Source organism: Pangasianodon hypophthalmus, chromosome 23 (assembly GCF_027358585.1).
Source record: "Pangasianodon hypophthalmus isolate fPanHyp1 chromosome 23, fPanHyp1.pri, whole genome shotgun sequence".
Classification (NCBI taxonomy): domain Eukaryota; kingdom Metazoa; phylum Chordata; class Actinopteri; order Siluriformes; family Pangasiidae; genus Pangasianodon; species Pangasianodon hypophthalmus.
In genome coordinates this window covers 10,980,863-11,002,077 of record NC_069732.1, presented here as the reverse complement: position 1 = coordinate 11,002,077, position 21,215 = coordinate 10,980,863, and the positions used below count along the sequence as shown (strand labels likewise).

Genomic DNA, 21,215 nt, shown 5'->3' with positions numbered 1-21,215 from the left:
TTAAAAAACAGTTAAAATAGTTCAGCCATCCTTCAAACAAGTGTAGCTTAAAAAAGCTTCCCTCCAGCACCCTACAGCGTTCTTTGATTTGTTAGTCTTAGAGGTTCTATGGAAAACCCTACAGCATAAGGCTTTCTTTTCAGGTACAGGAACCCGTTTAGAAAGCTAGACCTTTTAAGTTATCCAAAGGATGACTGAAAACACTTTTTCTAAGAATATAGCTGCACTGCAAGATACATTGCAAAACTAGCTTAATGGTACTGAAGCTAAAAATGGAGTTGTCCTTCAAATTGATTCCATTAAAATTCTGCACTTGAAAAGAATATCTCTTTAACTATCCAACAAGAAATGCATAACTTGATGGGGAAGTTCTTCTTCCTCATTCACCTCGTTCACCCTTCCTCATACAATACTACTTCTCTGAATAGAAATTCCTAACTTCCAAAGCCTTCAGAAGTCTGGATAAATGTCTCAACACTGGCTGTATGCTTTTGGTCAATATGAATAAGAGCTTTTTTTCCAAGGGAAAAAAGATTACTGCGCTGTAGTTTTTTTGTAATCTGAGCATGTTTGGCCACTATGCAGCGATTCTGCAGTTCCAAGTGTTAAATGACTGAGCTCCAGATGTTTGAACATCTGATTTGCATATCACTGTCTGCATATGTGAGAGAGAAATGAACACATGGCTTTGGGGATTGGAATTGTATAGACATTTGTGGAATATGTTTAGGTTTTATTATTCATGAGTAGATCTCATAGTACATCAGGTGCTTCCTCTCGGCTCAGTGTTCTAATTTAGTTATGACACTGGGACTTTAGGATGATCCTTGAAATCTGGTAGGGAAGCTGGAGGATAAGATTGAGGTGTTTAGCTCAGTGGAACACAATAGATAACATCAGTGTTGTGTATACTTTGTTTTTTGCTTCCTCCTTTTGGGCAATACAATGGGACTAGAAGCAGGAGGAGATTGCAGCAGCTGCAGGGGTCAGATGTGTGGAAGAAAAATGTCCCTGCTGTGTTCTCTCCACAGGTGCACGCATGACCTTTGTAGGTTTGTTATCCACTCCTGCTGCAATGCATTATCTTGTTGAAAGAGTTATGGTTGTAGGTGTAGGTAAATCGGACCAGCATAAAATATCAGCATAGAATTGGCAAGGAAATGGAATATTACTACAAATCTTCACAGATTTCCTATTTCTTTGCAGATCCTCCAGTTCACAGTCATGGGGCTTTTTTCTGTGCAAAGCACAATCTTTTTCAAAAGAATTTCATTAACTTGTTTTTCCTGACCAGAAGGCCCCAAGCCTTTTTCTGCCTCCCCATTTCTCATTTTGCTATTTCTGATATTCTATTCAATAACTTGGCTTCTAACCTTATCTGCCCCACTTTCCATTTAAGATTCATCTCATGCATGACAGCCGTTGTGTGCAATTTAGGAGCCACTAACTCTGATTTGGGCTTTGAACCCTGTTAGGCACGGACTGATTTCACACTGCCACACAGGGTAGCTTACTGTTCCTGCTCCCTGGGGATCTTTGCGGACACACACGCACGCACACGCCCACACACATGCAAGCACACACACACACACACACACACACACACACACACACACACACACACACAGAGTTTATATGACATCACTGGAAGATTTTTGAAAGCAGTGATTTGAAAGTATCACTTCAGAACTATAATTAAAGTTGTTTCAGTTTTGGCCACTAGAGCAATAGAAAGTGGTGATATAGTGGATGGAGATTGACTGATCATTCCTTTGAAAATCTAAAGAACCTAGCATGATACATTATAATCAGTGGAAACCCATCATATGTCACAGCAGTCAATGAATTCTGTCAAACAGTCAAAAATGATTTTTGAATAAATTTGACTTCTGGATTTTAACATACACTCACTGAGCATTTTCTTAGGAACACCTGTACACCTAAACATTCATGTAATTATCTAGTCAACCAAACATGTGGCAGCAGTGCAATGCATAAAATCATGCAGAAACAGGCCGGCAGCTTCGGGTAATGTTCACATCATCTATCAGAATGGGAGAAAGATGCGATTTCAGTGATTTTGACCATGGCATGATTGTTGGTGCCAGACGGGCTGGTTTGAGTATTTCTATAACTGCTGATCTGCTGTTATTTTCATGCACAACAGTCTCTAGTGTTTACTCAGAATGGTGCAATAAAGAAAAAACATCCAGTGAGCAGCAGTTCTGTGGACGAAAATGAGAGAGGTAAACAGAGAATGGCCAGACTGGTTCGAGCTGACAGAAAGGCTACAGTAACTCAGATAACCACAATTGTGATGAGCAGAAAAGCATCTCAGAATGCACAACACGTCATACCTTGAGGCAGATGGGCTACAACAGCAGAAGACCACATCAGGTTCCACTTCTATCAGCAAATAATAGAAATCAGTAACAGAAAGCTGAGGCTGCAGTGGGCACAGGCTCACCAAAAGTGGACAGGTGAAGACTGGAAAAATGTAGCCTGTTCTGATGAATCTTGATTTCTGCTGAGGCACTCAGATTGTAGGGTCAGAATTTGGCCCATGGACGCGACTGCCTTGTGTCAACAGTCCATGCTGGTGGAGGTGGTATAATGGTGTTTGGAATTTTTTTTTTTTGGCACACTTTGTGCCCATTAATACCAATCAATCATCGCTTGAATGCAATAGCCTCTTTGAGTATTGTTGCTGACTGTGTGCATCCCTTCATGGCCACAATTTACCCATCTTCTCATGTCTAGGTCCAGCATGATTGTGCACCATGTCAGAAAGCAAAAGTCTTCTCAAACTGGTTTCATGAGCATGACAGTGAGTTCAGGGTTCTTCAATGGCCTTCTCTGTCACTGGATCCGAATCCAATAGAACACCTTTGCGATATGGTAGAACAGGAGATTCGCAGTATGAAAGTGCACCTGAAAAATCTGCAGGAATTGCGTGATGCAGTCAGGTCAACATGGACCAGAATCTCAAAGGGATGTTTCCAACATCTTGTGGAATCCATGCCACGAAGAATTGAGGCTATTTTGAGAGCAAAGCGAGGCCCTACCTAGTATTACTTTAGTGTTCCTAATACAGTGCTTAGTGAGTGTATGTTTCACCATCATATGAACATGAAGAAATATTTTTATTTACTTTCTAGCCTTTTTTTTCTACAGAGATCATGCTAGGTGAATACGTATGAACCCTAAAGACTGAGACCTACCGGCTGTAGATGAAGTTTATTCTTAGTTGTTCTCTCACTTTCACTTCCAGGTCTAAATGTTTTTAGAAACTACATAAATGTGGAGTGGCATTTAGATGAAAAATAATTATTCTCTAGCCCAGCTGAACAGAAATCTTAAAATGTACATACACGGTGCAAAAGGTGATCTGTGTGGGCCTTGTTCTTTAAAGATGATACTGTAGGCGATTTGAGTCAGCTTGTGAGTATGCTAACTCTCTAAAAGGCTCGACACATGGCAAAGTTTCAATCTGAGATCTGCAACCTGTAAGCATCATAAGATGGTCTCCAACCTGATGTGAGTTCCTTTAAAGTGTGAAATGGCACAAGCTGAAGGGGCTCACACCACACACACTCACAACTACACACACCCACAGGACTCCCTTCACCTCCACACTCCATTCCACACACTCCTCACATGGTTTTTCTAGCTCATCCTCTCATCCAGCAGGTTCCCAGGTGGGCCCGGGTCTGTTTCCCTGGCAACCAGGCGGGCAGCAGAGAGGAAAGGAGCACAGATCAGCTCTCTATGTTTATATGTTTAGGTCTTTCACACCATGTCAGAGATTAAATCAGGTAATTCTGTGTCTTCTGAGATCCAAGGTCTGTTTATTTTGCTGAAGATGCTTGCCTTTTGTGGAATTTTGCTGGATGTGCAGTGGTGTTTTTCAGAAGCAAAAGTAAACAGAGAATTTAATAAACCTCTCATACCTGGGTGCTTGTTAACTCCCTAAAGCCACAAGTGGAGAAATGGTGTTGAAAACCAGGCTTGTTCAGAGGTCGTCTGTGGATCTAAAGTGGCGTGGGTAACCTTAAGGAACTCATATAGTGGCTGTGTCCTTCTCCTGTCATTTCTTTGCTTGTTTCTTTCTTCCATTCAAGCAGAGGATAATTAATGTAACATGACTTTTGCCTCAGAGGATTAAAGAAACGGTTTGTAATTGTAGAGCCATTGGCCTCCAAAATGAAATTGCAATAATAAACAACAAAAAGCCGCCTCCTTTGGGTTTCCTTTGGCAGAGCAGCTGGTATAGAAGTATTTTCCGGACAAATTGCCTTTGCAGTTGCGTTTTCTGTTTATGGACGAATAGATTGTAATATAATTCAAATGCTAATGCAAATCACGTAATACTGTTTGCATTTTCGTTTACACGAATGTACAATGTCTGTCAAATTTCAAACGGAAAAGCAAATTCCATTTGCAAATGCATTTCCCATGTCTTATGAGATATGACCATGTCATTTTGAAATAGCAATAGCAATTACTCCATTTGCTACTTCACTTCCTTGGCATCACATATGCAGCCTCTTTCAAATGGAATCGCAATTCCCTTTGCATTTGCATTTCCGATTCCTTGCACAGAAACCTGTCAATCAGTGTTGGGGGTGGGAGTATACTGTATACTGTATAATGTTTAATAGTTGCAAATAAGCGAAAGTGTATAATGTTCGTGTTTCTTGAATAATAAAAAAAGGGGATCTGGTTCTTTTGGCTCCCGGATGGCTCTTCATTTAGTACCATTTCTGGCTTTTATAATTCAGACAAATTTAGCAATGTTTTGACTTATGATTGGGATGCGTGCACATATATCACTTGAAGTATTCAGTGTAATTATACTAAACCTTATAATTTCCAGAATACCATAATTTTACATTATGTTTGGTATAAAATTATATATTATATTAAAATTATATTATAAATAATATAAAAACATCACACGCTATAACACGTGTATTGAACGTTTTATTTATATTGAACCAGCCAAAACACAATCCATTCTAAACAAATCACACTCAAAATGGAACATGTTGTGCCGTACAACAAATTAAAAAAAAACTACAATGTTCAAATTTGGATGCACAATTCTAATATGCTTGTGAAGTTTGTTAGTAGACCCTGCTCGATAGGATATTTTTATCTTACAAATTCTACATTCTGCCTTTATTTTGTCTATGTTATTAAAATGCATCCAAATGCTACTTCGTTTGCGACTGTCACTCATCTTGTTTTCTGAAATTAAGGATGAATTGAAGCGAAGCATCGGCATAGTCGTCTGCACGTTTTCTTTCTTTTCTTGGACGTCAACTGTGACTGACGTCACTTCCAAATACAAACACACCCATACTACACTCCCACCCCCAACACTGATTGACAGGTTTCTGTGCAAGGAATCGGAAATGCAAGTGCAAAGGGAATTGTGATTCCATTTGAGTTTTGGTAGGCTGCATACGTGACGCAAAGGAAGTGAAATAGCAGACGGGGTAATTGCTATTGCTATTTCAGTATGACAGGGTCATAACTCATAAGACATGGGAAATGCAATTGCAAATGGACATTGCGTTTCTGTTGAAATTTGGCAGACATTGTACGTTCGTGTAAACGAAAATGCAAACAGCAATACGCGATTTGCATTTGTATTTGAATTGTGTCACAATTTATGCGTCCACAAATAGGAAAAGCAATCGCAAACGTAATTTGTAATTGCTTTTGAAATTTGTCCGGAAAATGCTTCCATAATCTGGGGGAAAGGACGCATTTCTGTAAAGAGAAACCTGGAATATATAAAATAGCAACTTCCATTGAATTCCAGCATTGTATTAACAGGGTTCCATGGTATGTTTAAAATGATATGATTAATTCAGTTCTGGAAATGTTTTTAATAAGTTCGGACACCACAGTACCACAACCATCACAGCTTCAGGGTCTACTGTTCGATCTTGAAGTTGAGATGCTGTCTGTGCCGAGTTTTTCAAAGTCTCCCCGTATGCATGGTGGTATCCTGCTTCCTCCCACTTCCAAAAAAAAATTACCTATGGCTGGATTGGCTGGTAACACGTCCTATAAAGCACATAGTCATAAATCATTATAACTGTGCTTATAATTCGTTGTACATTAGCAATGATTCCTAGTAAGTGTTTTTATAAACTCCAAAGAAGTTAATACCACATAAAGCTTTAATAATGTGCTTTAAAGAATTCCTTAAAACTTGTGATGATCATGTTGTAACATAAGTGTCACTATTCACTATAATACCATGTGCTGTGCTGCAAAACCTTCATAACTGACAATGACCTGTGAATAATTATTAAGCAACTGTAATATGTAACAAATATAAAAAGAGTGGGAGGAAATCTACATGGACATGGGGAGAACATGAATAGAAATGCCACACAGACAGTCATCCAAGCTCAGGACTGTGAGGCAGCAACACTCCATGCTGCATCACCGTGCCACCCTGTTACCACCAACTGGCTTATCTTTGGTGTGTTCCAGCCTTATGCCCAGTGTGCACCCACCTACTGTGTGACCCTGTTGTTGAGTGAATGTATAAGAAGATAAATAGCATTAAGATTGTTAACAGTTAAGTACTAGTGAAAGCTGTTGTCTTGAATCCATTCCAGTTAAGAGAGTATGAGAAACCCACCCTCCTTCATGGGATCTTCCGAGAGGTTAAACTGATAGTAGATGATATATATGAACAGAATGCACTAATGTTGGCTTCTCATATGGCTCTGAGTTTTTCCATTATTTCTTCCTATTTTCCCAGGGTATTATGAGCCTGTCTGCTTTCTCAGCTTCTGCATAATCAGTTAGATGGGAAGCTAAAATCTAATATTCATCAGTAGCTCAACAATGAAACTATTAGGGTTGAGCGATGCTTTATATCATGAGTTCTCATCGATAGTGTAATAAGAATGAAATGGAGCAAACTATTACACACACTTAAAGGCAGACAGGCAACCGCTTGCATGATTTCAAAAAGGGGCAGTGTTTCAAGTCTGTAATTCCAGTTCTGTCATTTGTCCTTTATTTTGTCGTTTGTTTTGTGACTGGACAATGTGGGCTTAGTATATCTAATTGTAGTTTCTTCTCCGAAGGCAATTTTGGGGGAAAAAAGGATGATAGAGAAAATAATCCACCTCGTTCAAGTTCATTATAAACACAAGTTTGTTTCACATGTGCCTTCTGAGTCACTGATGGTAACAGATGTGTCAGCAACCTGGGCTGAAAAACATCAGCGCAAATGATCACCTAAGATGACTGTCGCTGTATGAATCTACATGTTTCTCTTGTCTCTACGTCTGAGCATTTCTAACAGAGCAAGTCTTCGTACTTGCTCAGCAGCAGCAGCAGCAGCGTAGCAGATCTAGTCCGCCAAGACCAAACCTACTTACACTTCATTTCCATCATAAAAGTTGTTAAATTCATTCCGAGAGTTGTCATGACCGAATTGCCTTTTTATCTTTGAAAGATGTGGGGCTTAGCCTTGCTAGCACGTTTATACCAGCCGCCCCTGTATATGCTACAGCTCCGGAACAACCAGTGGAAGGACGTTCAGTATATGATCATTTACACGCTTTCTCAGTTAGTTTTTTCTTGAAGGAGTACTTGAGCGAATGCATGTTTAAAGGATATCTGAGGAATTTAGAGTGCGTAAGCAGCATGGTGTAGTCATAAAAGAAGTGCTATAAGTACAGTATTGCTAATTGACTTCGGTTTTCACCTGTCTCTAATCGTTATTAGTTCTACACACTGCTTCCCATGCGTGAGTTTGCCTGTGTGCGCATGATATCATCACAAATAAATGTGATTATGAGCCAGCCATGCATGTAATCAGTTGACTTCGTAACTACACAGTGGGTGGCTTATAAGAGCACAGCTTGAAAGCAGAAAAAGAAAGAAAATTGTAATGAATGGATGAAGAATCAAAGCAGTGCGTCTCTGGGCAGCTGTTCAGCCAATTAAAGGCGGATAATGTTACTGACAGTGTTCTCCTTCGCTAAGTCTCAGGTGCAATGGGCTCCTTAATTACGCATGTGTTCTGCCGACGCCCAGCCTACACTAACACCTGATTTTCTGCTGACAGCTAAGTGTTGGGGCAAATTCAATAATCTTACCCGAGAGAGAACACACTGGAGATCAAAATATTAGGAATAGTGTTGTCTTGTATTTTAAGAGGTTGTGTATTATCTTTTTAACACAAGACACAAATGGCTGAACTTGTACTGCATGTCAAACCCATTACACAAAAGTCACACAAGCTTCACAGTTGAATCATCACATGATCACATGTAAAATTTACACGTTTTTTTAGTCACTTTACATATTATATTTCACATATATGACTCTTCACATGGAATGTCTGTTTCATTTTTCCACATGATTTTCTCACACAATTAATTTATTTTCATGTTAATTTCTCACATGAAGGGCACGTGGTGTTATTTTTAATTGTGTGGGTTTTTTTTACATGATTCATTTATTTTCACAGGACAATTTTTCACATGTAGGGAAACGTTTCAGACATTCTTCTTTGAAGAAACTGCATTGTAAAATATGTGAAACCTGCATATACTATTTTCAGATAGCCTATAATAGACCTATATTATTTGAACATCATCATTTTATTCACTGTCTTAAAATACAGAAATACAGTTATTCCATTGCCTGCATTTTTTTTTTTTTAGCTGGCAGGAGCTTTGCCGGAAGATAAGCTGTTTTATCGTTTATGAGAAAGAGTCCATCCCTGTGAGACCTTCTACAGATAAATGCTTAGCAGGAAGAATACTGTTTTATTCCTAAATTATACAGTAATGTAATGTAACATGAATTTTAGCAGAAGCATTAAGTTTAGCGTCTTTATTTGAAAAGGTGTGCCTACTATTCTCTATAATTATGTATAATTTATATAATTGTACATAATTAATTTAATTTAAAAAACTGTTAATACATTTAACTGTTAATACACTACATAATTTAATAATACATTTAATATAATACTTTTTTCTGACAAGGTTATCTGGGCAGATTCAAACATTGTTGCTACATTTTTTTATATAAATGCATAAGGGAATTTGTAAAAATTGATTTGATGACTAACAGTAATAAATTTATAAAATTCAAATATTAAGACTACAAACAAACAAGAGGAATCAAAATAGATATCTGAGATATATAGATATAGATATAGATGTATAGCTATATATGATGCAGCAGCATTGCTTGTTTAGGGTGAGTTATGCTTTGATTTGTGATGTGGAGCAAGAAAAAAAAAAAAAAGAAAAATTTGTAAGAAACAGATGCAATAATGCAACGATTGAAGTATATTGAGGATATTGAGTAATAGCCGGGAAGCTCATAGGAAGGAAATTGAGTAATAGCCGGAATAGAAAGCAAAGTTGAATCTAAGCTCCGTATCCCTTCAGAGTGGAAAAGAAAATGTCTTTTTTTTTTTTGCATTCTCTAGTGATACCATTTACACAGGTGGCTGAACAAAGCTGAGTTTCTCCGTGCTTTGCGTAGAACATGCCTCCTTCTTTGGGTTATAACCTTTTTGTAATCATTATTGATCATTTCTGAGGAAAGCCTTAAATGTTTTGACAAAGAAAACAGTCACACATTCAGGGCCAGATAAGCTCATAGAGGCCAATTTCAGGGAACAATTAGGACAAAAGCTGTGCATGCAAAGCTTGTGTGATATTAACCAGCATACAACTCACAGTTTCTGTTCTGTGTACAAGGCAACATGAAAAGTTTGCTTCTCCCACTTACACATATGAATATGAGGGAGAATTGTGCGAACAAGTCCAAGTAATAATATGAGAACATTGGACTGCTTTTCTTTCACAGATCTGACAAAACTGGAATTGCATTTTGTAAGAAAAAAGTCAACCAAACATTGTGTTATCCACAAAGAAAATAGAACACATTTTATAATCCTACACTTTCTGACATTCTGCAGTTGGTTTTTAGGGTGCGATTGGGAATCAAATAAAATTTGATTGGGAATCAAAAGACGTATCAGCCATATCGGTGCCTTCAACATCATATTTTAAAAGAACTTTCTTAATTAAATTGCTCACCATTATGGAACTTCCATTTCCTCTTTAATCCCAAGCTTTCTTTATTACAGCTCTTTATTACCTGTTTTTGGATTGAGTGATTACAGTATATTGGCTGTGTCACGTCACATTTTGCTTTGTGACTTTATAAACAGAACTCAATCCAGGAAATACACTTCAATTTGGCATGCAAGTGATTATTAAGTTTTTAAAGAAAATTTTAATTCTTCATTTCTGAATATTTGTTTAATTGAATTATTGTTCTCCCTCCCTTTTCATTTATAGTTATCAGTGCACTCCCGCTAAGGGACAGAGCAGAGTTTTATAGCCAGAGTTTTAAATCAATATAACACTTTAACACAAAGTACTTTTGGTTTCTTACACTTGTTTTTCATTCTTTATCCTAAGCCCAAAGCACTGCATGTCCTCTCAGCTGTGTAGATACAGTAGGTAATGAGTCTTTCCTGGAATTGCCCTGTAGTTGTGCAAGTGTGATGCATTGATCGAATTGATGCTTAACAGAGTAGAAACTGCTTATTGACCTAATGTGCTTGTGTGTTGAGATCGCTTTCACAATGTCACTTTTAACACTCAGAGCAGAGTATGGGGTGGATGCATCAATGTGGGTTGAGTCAAGGAATTTTTGTTCTTTCCCAGCACATGCACTCCCATTTATCTAGCTCACACAGAGGGTTTAATCTGTCTCCACAAGTCTCAGATGTGCTGGACCGAAACGAGAGAGTAGCACTGTGCTATTGTCTTGGATGTACTTTGTGTATTTGGTGTAAATAGGCTTGGCCATGGTGTAAATGCAGCTCTTGTGCCTTAGTCATTCCCATCATGGAATTCAAGAAGATCAAGCTAGGCTCTTCTTTGATAAAAGTAAACAATGGAATCAGTACCTCCCTACTTTGAAACAGTCCCCTAAACAAGCTACTTCTGTTTGGGCAGAAATTTGGGAATGTGAAAAATGATAACTTTCCTATGAGGGTGACCAGACCAGAAAAAAAAAGATATCTTCTTATTATTTATGTAGTTTCTCCTATAGAGCAGTAAGATCAAATAGAAATAAAATGGACATCTGCTAAAGTCTCCTGTCTCTCTGCTTTTTCTCCTGAGATAAAAGTCCTCAGTATTCTCACTTACATCTCCTCTAGTAAAAAGAATATTTGAGTAGGCTAAATACTCAAATAAATAAGGCTATTTATTTGTTGTTTAAATTATATTATTTACCTTTTGGTTCCTGAGTGGTACAGCAGAAATTGTGTTCGCGCTGTCGTTGGGAGATCACGGGTTTAAATCCAGATGATGTAACAGCCGTCCGTGGCCAGGAATCTAAGGAGGGAAATTGGCCGTGCTCTCCTGGTTGGAGGGATGGCATACTCTGTCTCCCCGGTCAGCCACAGGGACACCAGCCAGTCGTGCATGTCTGTGAGCTCATGTACAGTATGTGGAAGAGGGTAGATAGCACTTTCCTCCATATTAATTTTTAAGATTACATTTTTATCAAGCATTTAAAGTTGTATTTGGAAAAAGAGATATCAATTCTGTTTTACTCAAATATTATTTTAACTTGATTTTAATATGCAGTAAAGCATTCGCCTTGTGATTAGGAGATCTCAGGTTTAAATACAGCTGGTGCCAAGTGTGGCCCATTTTGACTCCTTTAATCTCAGAATAATCTCATGTCTCTTTTTTGTGACCTTCTGTTTCTCAATAAGCAAATTTAGAAGAAACATTTGTGACAAAGTTGATACCTAAATGAAACACAGGTGAGAATCACTGTTAAATCTTCTGAGAAATCAAAGAGAAAGCCTTAAGCATTTTTTTTTTCTGTAGAGAACATAGTGAGTTCACATCCAGAGTTGGATTTTTGCACAAGGCCATTTTTTCCTAACTGCTCAGCTATAGGTTTGTAAAATGTAAAATGTACAGGCTTGGAGGATACACTAATATCAGTGCTATTGTCTGCGATGTTCTTTGTGCTTTTAATGTCAGTGCACCACCTGAACACCTGTTTTGCCTCTGTGTTGTTGATTTCTGGTGCTGTTAATTAATCTCCATCTGTTATGTGAGAGAACAGTTTGGAAATTGGATTTTGAGCCAATTATCTGCCTATTCACTGCTTTAGTTTGCCATTTTCACCACACACAGTTTCAGCTTAGTTGTCACTGATTAGCACTGAATGAGTAGTTGTCGGCAATGTCATCAGTTTTCAATTTTCTGCCAAATTCCAACATTCTGCTCATACATCATGTCCCTAACTGATTAATTCATTGCCTAGAACTAATCACCCCAGTAACTGGTAAACTGAGTAATTGCCCCCCCTTCCTCTGTGGGCAAGTTAGCTTGACATTTTCCCCCAGTACTTTATAAATCCGCAGCTTGCTCTTTGCACCTCTCACTAAGGTTGATCTTCTCTGACAGGTCCGCTCTATGGGGAGACTGGAAATAGTATGCTTTACGGGAGCACGGGGAGCTACATGCCACCACCTCCATGCTCCTCATGACTATGCTAATACTCCCACACTTACACATCATTATGGCACCTATGGTCCAAACAGGGGTTATATCGTACCAAATTAATCACACATCTCTTTGAGGCAGCATGCTCTACTCGGTCAGAGTGCAAAGTAAGGGTGTAAAGAGCATTTTATAGTGACTTTTATGTAACAGCAATAGATACTGTGAAGTAAGAAATAGGTTTGGATCTTAATCAGAGGAATGCATGCCTAAGGCAATGTGGTGAAAATACGCTGATGCTTATCTCTGGGCTGAGTATATCATTTTTATGTTTTAACTGACAAGATGGAAATCTTAAAAGGTAAAAATGGTATAAAAAGTTTTAAAAGAGTAGAAGAATCAAAGAAAGGAGAAAAAAGGTCATAGAATGATGTATAAAGATCTCTCTCTATTGAAAGCTAGCTCTCTCAGAGATTAATATGAACTTAATTTATTTGCGTCATATTTTTTACACATTCTCTGAAAAAAAAGAAAAGATCTATTCTATACCACTGTTTCTCACTGGAGTGGTGCCCTTAGGGATGTGCCTTTTGTATGTTTTTTCCTGGAGAAAAAATTGGGGGAAAAAGTGAATGCAGTGTACCTTTAGACCTTAGGACCATGGTTTACCTTAAATGAATTTTAAAGTACACTATATTAACTTCCCCAGGTGAAAGATGATGTGTAAAAGATGAGGGTGACAAGTGAAAATATAGTGTAGTACTTTTTTTTTTGTACTTGTGTATTTGTACTACCTCTCACCTAGCAAAACTGCCAATGGTCTGTCAGTGTTCAGGTAGTTCAGTTTTAGATCAGGGGTTCTAGAGACCAATTTAACATTTTAATAAATACCCCTGACCCCAGGAGAACAGTTTTATGAATATACTGAAATATTCAGCTCATAATTTAATGATCCAATATTATTGGATAATCTATTAATCCATAGAGCTTTTATTTCTGAACTTTCTCCTGACACATCTTATTAGGTCCAAGTTGACATTATTAATAGCGCTATTTGTTTTTGAGTTATTGAGTTTGGGATTAAACCCATTTGATTCAAATAGCCAATTAAACAGGCTAATAACTATAAGAACTCAATAATAAATATAATAACCACTGATGGGATCAAGAGGGATCATGGACCTCCTGGCTGTGCCTCCTGGACCCCACTTTGAGAAGCACTGGTTTAGATCAGGAGTTACACTGGCTTAATAAAGCATATGCATTTGTTCATGCCGTACAGATTGTATTAAATTCTCCAGTTTAACATCGGTTCACACATAGTATTTATCTTTATTCCCAGGGAAAAGCTGTACCAATTATCACGAACAAATGAAGAGCACTGTTGCAATGCAAAATGTTTGAACCTGCCTGGTTGTATTTTATTGTATTCTTTTGTAACCAAGCATCTTGGGGAGCCAAAAGGGACTTAAAATTAATGAAATAAGGAACAGCGCATAAAGTAACACAGCATAGCCATACATTTTATTCACACCACCCAATTCCTGTTTTCCTTTTTCCCTTTTCAAACAACCTCAAAGTAAATGTTCTCCATTATAAGCCTTTTAATGGCATTCAAAAGATCATGAACAGTGGCATAAAAATCCAACCATACCAGGTACATAAAAGTCTGTTACACTTTTATATGAATCATCTTAACTAACTGACCTTTGTACCCTTTGCCTTCTCTTACATTATTCTCAACCAATCTCAGGTGCTCTCTCTAACATCTTGTTGTTACCAGTTATTAGAAATACAAACAATATTCATGGAAATGGATGCACAAAAAACACACGCATGTAGGTGTTAATGCAACTAAGCGAAGGAGGGAATTTGACGGAATAAAATTACCATGCTGTTTTATATGTACAAAGAAAATATTATTTCACACTGCTACTTCCAGGACTTTAACAGAAATATGGTTAAAAAGCATTAAGCTAAGTGCATAAAATTTTGTATTGTTTTAATTTGGAATCAGTATACAGTTACTAGAGTAAATTTTCTTTGGTGTATTTGACTATGTCCTCGTTCTCCATCATTCTATTGAGCATTAAATATGCTTCTGAAACATGCTAAGAAGAAACCTTTATTACACATATACATTATTATAGTACAGTGAAATTCTTTTCTTCACATATCCCAGGTTGTTAAGACGTTGGAGTTAGAGCACAGGGTCAGCCATGATACAGTGCCCCTGGAGCAAAGAGGGTTAAGGGCCTTGTTCAAGGGCCCAACAGTAGCAGCTTGGTAGTGCTGGGGCTTTAACCCTTCTGATCAGTAACACAGAGCCTTTAACCACTGAGCCATAGCATGCATAGCGACAAGGAAGCCATTTGAGATTCTTCCTAGCTGTGTGTTAGAGGAGCTTGAAATATTCCTGTGTGAAGACAACTTGTTGATTAGCATGATTACCGTGGGTAAATAAATAAAAACAAGTCGGAAGTTTTTCCGATTTCATGAAAATTTAAGATATCGCTTCCTCATGATGTCTTCTTTCTTAAAAGAAGACAGATTACACCTTCTGTAGTTATGTAGCTGCATGTTTGAATCAAATGTGCCACTTTTAGAAGAGGAAAAAAAAAGAAAGAGGAATGTTAGGATTAATGAGCTCCATGGTGAGTGAGGGGGTTGTGTTAATTTGGCCAAGCATGGACTTTTTGTGTTCCCTGCAAGAAGGTGTTTCCCACATTACATCCTTAATAACTGCAGAACATTGATATACACTAGGAACGGATGAAAGAGGTGCAATGGTAACATTATGGCATTTGTGTCTTTGATTTACACTCTGTGTATCTGGTGTAAATTGGCCACCTGCTTTGCCTCTAGAGTTGTTAATTAGTTTCTGTTAGTGTCCTTCACAAATGAAGCACTGATTGTTTTTAGAAGGTGGATACACAGCTGAAGGTTGTGTATTAATCTAACTTCTGTCTTTCTCTGACAGCTCTTCCTAGCTACACGTGTGGCAACCCCGGGCAGCTGCAGAATGGCCTCCAGCAGGGCTCCACTTTTAACATCGGGGATAAGATCCGCTACAGCTGCAGCCAGGGTTTTGTTCTGGAAGGCCACGCCGTGCTTTCGTGCCTGGCCACATCCTCAGGCACGGCTGCTTGGGACTTCCCCCTGCCCTACTGCCGAGGTGAGTGCGAGCTGCATGAGAGAGACATGAGAGGAGTTTACGACATGTCTTTATCAGACAGGCACCCTGATGTTTATCAGCGAAGGGGCTGCGTGCAGCCATTTGTCCTGGTTGAGAGGGAGCAGAGGCACCCGCTGTGTTGACACTTGCCAGGGTGGAGTGGCGTGGGCGGATGCTTTGTCAGCACTGTCACACAGAACAGATCCTTTAGGCCAGTTTAGGACACTTTATTATTGGCTGAATCCATCTAAATGAGTAGCACATCAGTGTCTGGAGGCCACATATTATATATTTTATATTGTAATGTTTCCACCTTTTTAAAGAAGCTGTACTTTTAATGAGATACTGTGATACTGTGTTTTGCTCAGTTTTGTCAGTGATTTTTTTTTTCTTTCATTTTTTAAATATTTGTTGGTCATTTCTTCAAGTGCAGGCATGAGGAGCACAATCTACAGTTACATCATCAGCAATAAATGCATGAATCATCTGGAGCACATTTTTTTGAACATTTATATCTGATAAAGAATTTGTTTTATAATAGCAATAGGGAGCAGGGTTTTCATTTCTCTTCTTTTTGCCTGGAAGAATTTAGCAGTTTATTAAACCTACACTCCTCCAGGCAATTCCAGATTTAAAAAGCCGATTATCCCAAGCGTACAAGGCTAGTGATTGTTCCACCTTATGTACACTTTATGACAAAAAGTATGTGGACACCTGACCATCACACCCATATGTAAGCCTTCTACACACGGTTTCCACAAAATTGGAAACATACAATTGTATAGGACATCTTTGTCGTAATGCTGTAGAATTAAGAGTTCCTTTCACTGGAACTAAGAGGCCCAAACCTGTTCCAGCATGACAATGCCTCTATGCACAGAGTGAGGTCCATGAAGACATGGTTAGCCAGCGTTAGTGTGGAAGAACTCGAGTGACTTCCATGGAGCCCTGACCTCAACTCCACTGAGCACCTTTCAGTGGATGTTCTCTCTCATTTAAAACTTACTGACTGTTATATAGTGCCAGCACTGGAGACTCCTTCCACACATTTTAAATAAGCATCTCCTTACACAAAGATTCACCATAACAATGATTAGAATGCTTTCTTTGTTTAATAATTTTTATGTGTTTACTGTTAGCCTTAGAATATGTGACATGTCTGCCATTCAAGTCCCTGTGAAAGAGGTGTTCAAATATATAGAAAGTATAATGTTTACTGTATGTGATGTAAATTTTAATATAAACCTGTAATATGAATTACATTTGGCACGCATATCAGAACTATTATTATAGAAAATTAATCAACACCTTCTGACCAGTCAGATTTAATTGTTCGACTGTACTGCGATAATATTTTTATTTTCAATTTTTATTTGAACTCATCAGTATCATCATGATCACAATTGCTTGTCCTAAAAGTTAGTTATTTGTTACTCTACCCACTTCTGATCTTCACACTTCATTTCCTGTGACTTATTTCCGTTTGATGTCTGGGAGTTTGCTCCTTACATCCCCATCCCATGTGTGAATGGTGTGTGACAATGGCTGCTGGTGGTGGTGGTCTCTGGGCTGTGTGTGTTCTTTGAACAGGCTGGTATAAAGCAATGCCATCTGTGCCCAGGCTGTAGGAGTCAGGAAGCCCACGTCCAGTCCCACATGCTCAGACATGCAGAGCCAGAAAGGGACCCCCCACAATCCTCCAAGCCCTGCAGGTGGCCCATGAGATTATGGACCTTTTCTTGGTTTTGCGTCGTGTTCACGCATCCTCCCATGCAGCCTTTCATATCTCACACTCATCTGTGTTTTGTTGCCTCTGCCCTCTGCTTTCGCCTTTTTTTCTGATTTAAAGCTGCTGACTCTCCTGTCCCTGTTGTTCTGTATTGGATTTGTGCAGTAAAGCATTCACACACATAAAAGCAATAAAAATGCCATTGTTCCATGATTAATTACATGCCAATGGTGTACAAACTAACATTTTACGCAGTGGCTAATTGAAGTCTTGTGTTTCTGTTTAAAAGCTTACTTACATATGCATGTATATATATATATATATATATATATATATATATATATATATATATATATATATGCACTGTATATACACAGTGCCATGCATAAGTATTCACCCCCTTTGAACTTTTCAACATTTTATAGTGTAACAATCTGGAACTGAAATTGACTTGCTCGGGATTATATGATATAAATAGATAGATAAATAAATAGACACAAAATAGTATGTAATATTGAAGCAGAGGAAAATCAACATAGCTTGCAAAGTTATTTACAAATAAAAAACTGTAATAAAAGTTATGATTGCATACGTATTTCCCCCATTGCTGTGAAACCCCTGACTTAGTTCATTTAGATCCAATCAAGAGAATGGACAGACTGGTTCAAACTGACAGAAAGGCCACAGCAACTCTAATAACTACTCTTTACAACCATGGTCAGCAGAAAAGCAGAAAACAACAGTAATGAACAGTAATCTGAGGCTACAATGGGCACAGGCTTACCGAAACTAGACAGATAAAGATTGGAAAAACATTGCTTGGCCATCGCCTTGTTTATATTTTGGAAAATAGAAATAAGCAAATTTGTTAGAGAATACAGAAGATATGTACTAACAATTAAAAAAATTTCCATGCACATCCCTTGACAGATATAGCTGACATTTCTACCTCAGTTTTTTTTTCAGTATTTCCAGGCATAGTGGAGCAAAGATGCCTTCAAAAAATAATGAAACTAATGTTTGGAATTCTAAAATGTTTTTGTACTGAATCAATAATGTAGAAGTCATAAAATAAAAATCTACAATAAAGTTTGTACTAAAAAAATAGGGGTGCCTAAGACTTTTGCACAGTACTGTATATATATATATATATATATATATATATATATATATATATATATATATATATATATGTATACACACACACACATGCACTTTTTATTTTCTTTTCAAAAACCTTTTCAAAAGGCTTACATATTCTTGATGACTTTGCCATCCCTCTCACTTTCTCATCCTCCCACTGCTTCTGTCCTCTGTTTCCTTGCTTTATTATGACTGCTCAAAAAATTCTGTTGGCCAGAAGGGGGCAGGAGGCCTGACTGCTTTTCTCTCACAGAATAATAAGCTTGTCTTCCCTCTTTAGTGCCAGTTGTTTGGGCCTGTTCCTTTAAATGCTGTTCTTACAATAATTGGCTCACCATGATTATCTGTTTCTCTTCACTGTTGCACATGAGCAGTCCTTTACACTGAGATGATTCATCCTTCAAATATGTGAACATGTACATTCAGAATTCTTCTCCATTCTGGGCTCTTCTCCATCACAGATCTCAGTGTCTCAATGGGAGCGTGTTCAGCATTCTGCATTCTAAATGTCAAAGCAGCCTGCCAGCTTCCTACCATGGCAGAGCAGCCAGAGTGATCTTTCCAGAGGGGAGACAGGAGAGAAAAGATAACCGTACAAGGATCAGACCAGATCACTTCTCTAAAGAAATCTGCCTCTTTTGTTTTTTTTTCTTTCTTTCTCTCTGTGATCCTTGCTGTCAGGTCTAGGGGTGCTGGTTTGCACCTCTCTTTCTCTCTCTTTGCCATGTTGCCATGGTAGCTGCAAAGCTGGAGGAAAGCACTGTGGAGGGGCAGGCGAGCCGAGTCAACACTCTTTTTGTAAGGGACTGGATTTGCAGACTATGTTCATAAGGCTGTTTTTTTAGTGAGCATCGGTGCTAAAGAATATAGAACTTTTTGGGGGAAGGGACCTTAGAGAGTTAATTATTAAACTCTGTGATTAATTCACTTAATTAATTCACTTGGTCATTTAATTATTTATTTCATGGCAACTCTGAACGCATAGAACAAGAGTTATTTTCTGCTTTTTCTGCTTGGGCTATCTAAATATCATATTTTCCATAGTATGAACTGTAATGACTTTTAAAAATGATGCATTTTCATTGGCAGAAGTAAATATCGGATCAGTCAGATCACGCCTCATCAAAGGATTTGATGGAATCGCGTGGGAGGTTGAACGCTGTCCCATAATCAGCATGTGTGAAAAAGCTAGAAGACAAGACCCTTTTTCCCAACCTCTTTTCTGTTCAGCCTTCTCTTCTTGGTTTGTGCTGTGTCTCCCAAGTGAGTGTGGAGATTGACAGGTCTTCTGGATGATTGACAGGGCTCGGGGGCCCCTGCTCTGCGTTTTTCATCCCTTGAAAGGAATCATATGATTAGCAAGCCAACGCTAATGAATCCCATGACACCATGACTAGAGGAGCTCTGTGTCCTGGGAAGACAAGTGAGATCACTCACCTGTATATTAAAATAGACACAGTCTTAGGATCTATCTGAAGTGGTCAGCAGTGGTACTACAGTATGATTCAGTCTACCCCCTTTTATACTGCAGTACACATTTATTCTCAAGCATTCAAACAGTATAACTGCTTCTCTATCTCACTTTCTTCCTCTCATAAGCCAGAAAAGACCTCATTATACATCCCTTCTTTACATGCTGAGAAGGAGGCTTACAGACCTGGCCCCTTCCCAGAATCCTTTTCTGCAGTGATGCCTGCTGGAAAAGAGGCATTTAAAAAGGACAGACATGTTTATGTCTCAAACACTGGATGTGATGTATAGTCAGTTATTTTTTTTTTCTCTTATGCGTGGGTATGGGTCAGAACACACTGCCGTTTTCAGACATTATGTGAAGGTCCTGCATCATAGCTGCCAGAAATCCAACATCCTTCAGCCTGCCTGGCACACACACAAACACACCAGACCAATCTCAATCTGCCTTGTGCTACGTCCCACATCTCAGAGACATCTCACCTGCTGTAACATCCACTCTATCCAAAACTCCATTCAGATCCAGTGTGTAAATCTGCCATCACCTTCTGAGTCATTTATTATATGACATGAATTTTATCAATATTTTATTCATTCATTTGTCTTTGTTAAATGCTTTATCCTGGTCATTGTCACGGTGGATCAGGAGCCTATTTCAGGAACACTGAGTGTGAGGCAGCTTTAATTGGGAATTTAGGGTAGCCAGTTCACAATGCATAATTTGAAAGGGTTGGGGGAAACCGGGCACCCCAGAAGAAACCCAGATGAACACAGTGAAGTTCCACACAGACAGAAACCCATGCTGAGGACTAAAATGGGGCTGCTCAGAGCTATGAACGGCTGCATCACCATGCGGCCCCATTAATTGTTCAGCTTTACACACTGTTCTTATGGATGCATCAGGAATTCTTTCTATCAAACCAGTAAATGTAGGATCAGTGTAAAGCATGCATACCTCTGCAGAAGAGCTGGTTGAGAGTTGCCAGATTAAATCAACTGTTTTGATTTAAAAACCAGTATGCATCTAAATACAATGCACTTGCTCTTTTATTGCTGTAACTCACACTTAAAGCACAACACAGACTTGGCGGTTAGCCACAGAACTGGCTAGAGGGAGGAAAACTGGCGGGGGGTGACAAATTCCACCAAGATT

At 38.5% G+C, this 21,215-nt stretch overlaps 1 protein-coding gene across 1 annotated transcript in view; it reads left to right on the top strand.

Annotated features, from left to right (window-relative positions):
• The window catches only part of csmd2 (CUB and Sushi multiple domains 2), a 309,743-nt gene that overhangs the window by 82,450 nt on the left and 206,078 nt on the right, over positions 1-21,215 (top strand). Inside the window, exon 4 of the mRNA XM_053228691.1 lies at positions 15,526-15,720. Coding sequence (XP_053084666.1) covers positions 15,526-15,720 — 195 coding nt within the window. The remainder of the gene's footprint in view (positions 1-15,525; positions 15,721-21,215) is intronic.